At 32.2% G+C, this 4,469-nt stretch overlaps 1 protein-coding gene across 1 annotated transcript; it reads right to left on the bottom strand.

The window, feature by feature from the left end:
- Positions 1-1,060: 1,060 nt before the first annotated feature.
- Positions 1,061-4,023, bottom strand: LOC132727182 (aquaporin-2-like; the record flags this gene model as incomplete). Its single annotated transcript, XM_060712612.1, is given in 2 exon segments — positions 1,061-1,248; positions 3,698-4,023. Coding segments are annotated over 2 exon segments (434 nt in total), but the record flags the coding sequence as incomplete, so codon positions are not given.
- Between the last annotated feature and the right edge of the window lie 446 nt (positions 4,024-4,469).

Raw genomic sequence — 4,469 nt, 5'->3', positions numbered from 1 at the left:
AAATTTCAGTAAATACCGTCTATCAAACAAATATTTAACAAATGCGTCTTAGATAATTAGTATGTCAAATATATGGAAACAGCTAGTTCAAAATTTGAATAATGTAACATTCACTTAATTAAAAAATGTCAAACTGACTTTTCATTTATTTTTACTCGACCTTTTACTGAGAATAGAAAGGCTACATTTTTTGTAAATGTAAAACATAAATTTCACCCACAGTTCAATACATTCCTGATTTGACGGAAACATAACAATTTAAGAAAAGTTTAATTTCAGCATTTCATCGTGTAAATCTATCCATTACTGTATGTCCTTAAAATTGGTTAAAACAAAACAAAATAGCTGATTCTGTCCGCTCTCATAAATGATACAGACACAGATATGTTTATTGCTCCCTTGATGGTATCCACAAATGAAATTCCTGAATGAAACAAAGCCTTAAGTACTGTCTCAGTCAAAAACGATGACTTCCAATTAAACAATATGATTTATATACAAAACTCTGTAAATGCCAATAAAGCAGTAATTGCACTAAAGACATAAGTGCTTTTATATAGAAAGAAAAGGTAGGTAGTTTAATGAAACAACAAGGAAAGTAATATCGGATGGAACTTTCCTCAGATCATATCGTATGTCATGCTTCCAGTTTGAACTTGAATAAAGTAGCTTTGAACAGTATGTACATGTATTCACTGCCATCTATAAATAGAATTAATCCGTGTATTTGACCTGTTTTTTTTTAAATCAGTGTAGAAAGACATATTTCTAGTTCTATGTAAATTGCCACAACTAAATGTACAAAACAATTATCAATATAGAGGTCGTATATAACGGTTATAACAAATCCTGATATTATTGTCTTTGAGCATTCCGCCTTTACTGCACTTAAAAAAGGACAGTTCGTTTGTTTTTATTTACAAAAACATATTCTACCTATGTATTCTTATATTGCAACTTCCAACTAAAATGTGATTTCAAAGAATATGACAACACCAGAATAAAAATTCAATGTAGCTTTCACTTCTGATTAACTCTGATAAAAATTATAATAGTTTACCCTTTTAATAGGAGTGATCCCAATATGCCACCAGCGCATTGTGCTATAGTGTACAGTAGAGCACGTGAAGGTGTGATCTCCATTGCAACCGCCATCGCGATAGAAACTGCAGGATTCATATGACCTCCTGACACGTGGCCAAACATCTGGATACATACGGCTATCATGAGTCCAAATGTGAAAGCAATCTGAAATTTGGTGCACATTTAAATATATTGATTTTTAATATGTCTAAGTACCACAGAACAGAAACAAAGTTTCATATTTATATAAAATGATATTATGAAGAAATCTAGAGAAAAAAGGAAATGAATAAGCTTTAGGCTTAATGACTTCTAGCAACCTTAAATACGAAATATTTTGTAAGCTACGTTTACACTTGTCATAAATAAATTGCGCTGTGGAATGTTGGCAACTTTGTCTCAATATCCAAATTTTGTAAGGTTGTGCTAAGTTTCATCACGGTTAATCATAGTATTCTTGATTAAAGAGGTGAACTCTTCAATTATCATTTAGGTTCAAACTGCGTTCTACTTAGTGCATGAATGTTGCTCCCAGGTCTGATGCGTCCTGATTTGATGCCGCACGTTGTTCAAGTCTTATCCGGGTCTGAAACGTTTTATGTTCAGTAAAGGAATCCAACAGATCAATTGAAGACGCCGGAAAACTTTGGAGAACGTTTGTATATACAGAATAAGAAAACCCCTTAATGTCCGTTAGTCATTAAAATTGTATAACAAAAGACAACGTAGATTGCTTTCTTGTTTGTTTGCTATGTGTTCTTTGCGCCAGCCGCCGCGCAGTCTGATAGGATCCATGCTGTTCGCTTACAAATCCTATTACAAGTAGAGAAACTGAATCAGACAGCGCGAAGGCGCAGGCTGGTCTGGATCCATGCTGGTCGCAAACCCACTATGTTGGTTTTGTCATGGCACGGCTAATATGTTTCTGCATAGAATAACAAACTCTAGTGTATTTTAAGGCTTTCTAAATAAACGGGTTTAGCGTCGTTATAAAAGAAGTGTTTGAGATAATTGGCACAATACAATATTTCTAGTTTTTATTTGATATAATATTCGTTTTGAAAAATGCGCAGTTATATTGTGTTAGGGTGAAATGACTTAACTTAATAAAGGATTGTCAATTTTAATCAACATGCTTATAGTTGTGGTAAAAATATGGTATTCCATTTTCTGGTTATTTCATATAATATGCGTTTTGAACAATGCGCAGTTATGTAGTGCTAGAGCGAAATGACTAAACTGAATAAACTATTGCCAATTTAAATCAACATGCTAATAGTGGAAAGATTTTGAGAACAGGTCTTCTTAAATCAATAACTAGACGAATAGATTCTCTCGTTACCTAGTGATGAAGCGTCGCTTCCTATTCTGTATTACTATTTGAGTTTTATCATTTTTTAGAAAACCAAACTTTAAATAAAAATTGATTTATTAATACGGTAATGCACAATTGTACAAATTATTTGTTGCTGGGAATAATATAATAGTATCTTAGATGACATAAAAATGGACAGGTCCATAATGTTTATAGTTCATGTAATACGTATCATTGGTGAGAACAAAGCACAAAAGAATGATTTAGATGCTGTCTATAAGTGTGAAATACATTATCTGTAATCAGCAGCTTATAAATTATACTAAAACAATTAATTATGATTCGTAATAGTAATTCGTTAGATAATCTGTCAGCATTTTTGACAAGCAGTATTTCATAAAAATATCCAAATAAATCATTTCTATTGTACAGTTTCTCTTATATTTGAATTAGAGTGTACCCTCTGCAGGTAAAGCAATGTCCTGTTTAGAACAAACTATAACCACCCCATGAAATTAAAAAAAAAACAAAAACAAAAAAAAAATCATCTCTATAGCAACACATTTTAGCAACAATCAAAATATTTGCATTCTAAAGGAAGTTGCTTTCCAGGGTTTGAATAATACCTACGGAAAATGAACCCATTATAGACCAACAAAGATTTAGATTTTATCCTGTAAGATGAATGGGCGCATGTAAAAAGAATTCCAATTATTGATGATGGAACGTATTCTGGTAAAGTTTGGTAGAACATTTGATAGTTCGTCTAATAATCAGAAAAGTTAAACAGCGCTCTATTCATAAGTAAACATATTGTGTTATGTGTTTATTAACGATAAAAGACTTCCCCTGGTCATAAGTCGAAATCTTTATCAAATATGATAAACAAGATCAACAAGGAATGGCGGCTATCAATAAACGCACCCCCCCCGTCCGACCCAGTAACAAGTGTCAGCGGCAGGAGCCCAGGAGAACCCCAAACAGAAACAGGACATGGCACAAAGCAGAGCATGGGCAGGTTAAACACAAGAAGAAATGATTAGTAACTGATAAGAACTCAAAGAAAAAAGCCACGAAAATAAGCGATTGTCGACCCCAATACTATCCCCCCTAAAACCCCTTAAAACTACCGAAAAACAAATTAAAAAAAAAAACAACCCAACACCGAAAAAGCTATATTTTGTTGTCTAAACTACATATGAAACAATAAGTTATAAATTGGGTCATTTAATTAACGTAGATGTTTAAATTATGATAAAAATTCAAATTTACATATTTTTTCATGATCAATATTCTTACCTTAACAATTTTGGACGAATCGTCGACAACTGGAACCATCTCGACCGCTGACATTGTCGCAATAAATACAAACAAAAACGTAGCTATAAGCTCTGCCAACACAGCTCTCCATAATTCCCACGATTTCAGTTCTTGTAACATTTTACTGGCAAAACTTTGAGGTAATACAACTTTACTGTCATTTCTTCTTATTCCCTCTATATAATTTGCAATGTGTATAAAATATGCTTCCATTTTTAAGACCATCAATTAATCGTCCATCTGTACATTGACTTTTGCTCCGTAGATTTTATCACTATTTTACAAGAATAACTTGTTTATATAGACACACCTGGTCTCCAGCGTATATGCATATCAACTAATGTTTCTATGAGACCATAATAAAAGAGTTCCAGCTTTATATATTACTACGCGGTCAGAAATAGTGTCACTATACATCTACCATCAGTGTTCTGTGTAATCATTTTATCAGATATAATTCTCAGTACATCACAACAAACAGATAACACAATACATGTTTATCTGATCAATACGGTATGCTAATATCAAAATGTATCTTAATTGTTGCTTTTTAAGTCTACATTATCAGCATTATTATTTGTATCGAAAAACAACAACAAAACATGTTAAAGGCTTAACAAACGTTTAAATATCAATCTCAGCAATTAGTTTTTAATGTGATCTAGTGCTCTAATTATCTTTTAAGTAAATCTACAATTAACATGAATGTATTTACAACTAATAAATTAATATTAGGTGCCTTTCAGAAAAT

The sequence above is a fragment of the Ruditapes philippinarum genome, unplaced genomic scaffold (genome assembly GCF_026571515.1).
Source record: "Ruditapes philippinarum isolate M1 unplaced genomic scaffold, ASM2657151v2 ctg4344_1_1_1_1, whole genome shotgun sequence".
Taxonomy (NCBI): domain Eukaryota; kingdom Metazoa; phylum Mollusca; class Bivalvia; order Venerida; family Veneridae; genus Ruditapes; species Ruditapes philippinarum.
The sequence above is the reverse complement of the archived record's forward strand: the minus strand, read 5'-3'. Positions and strand labels throughout refer to the sequence as shown.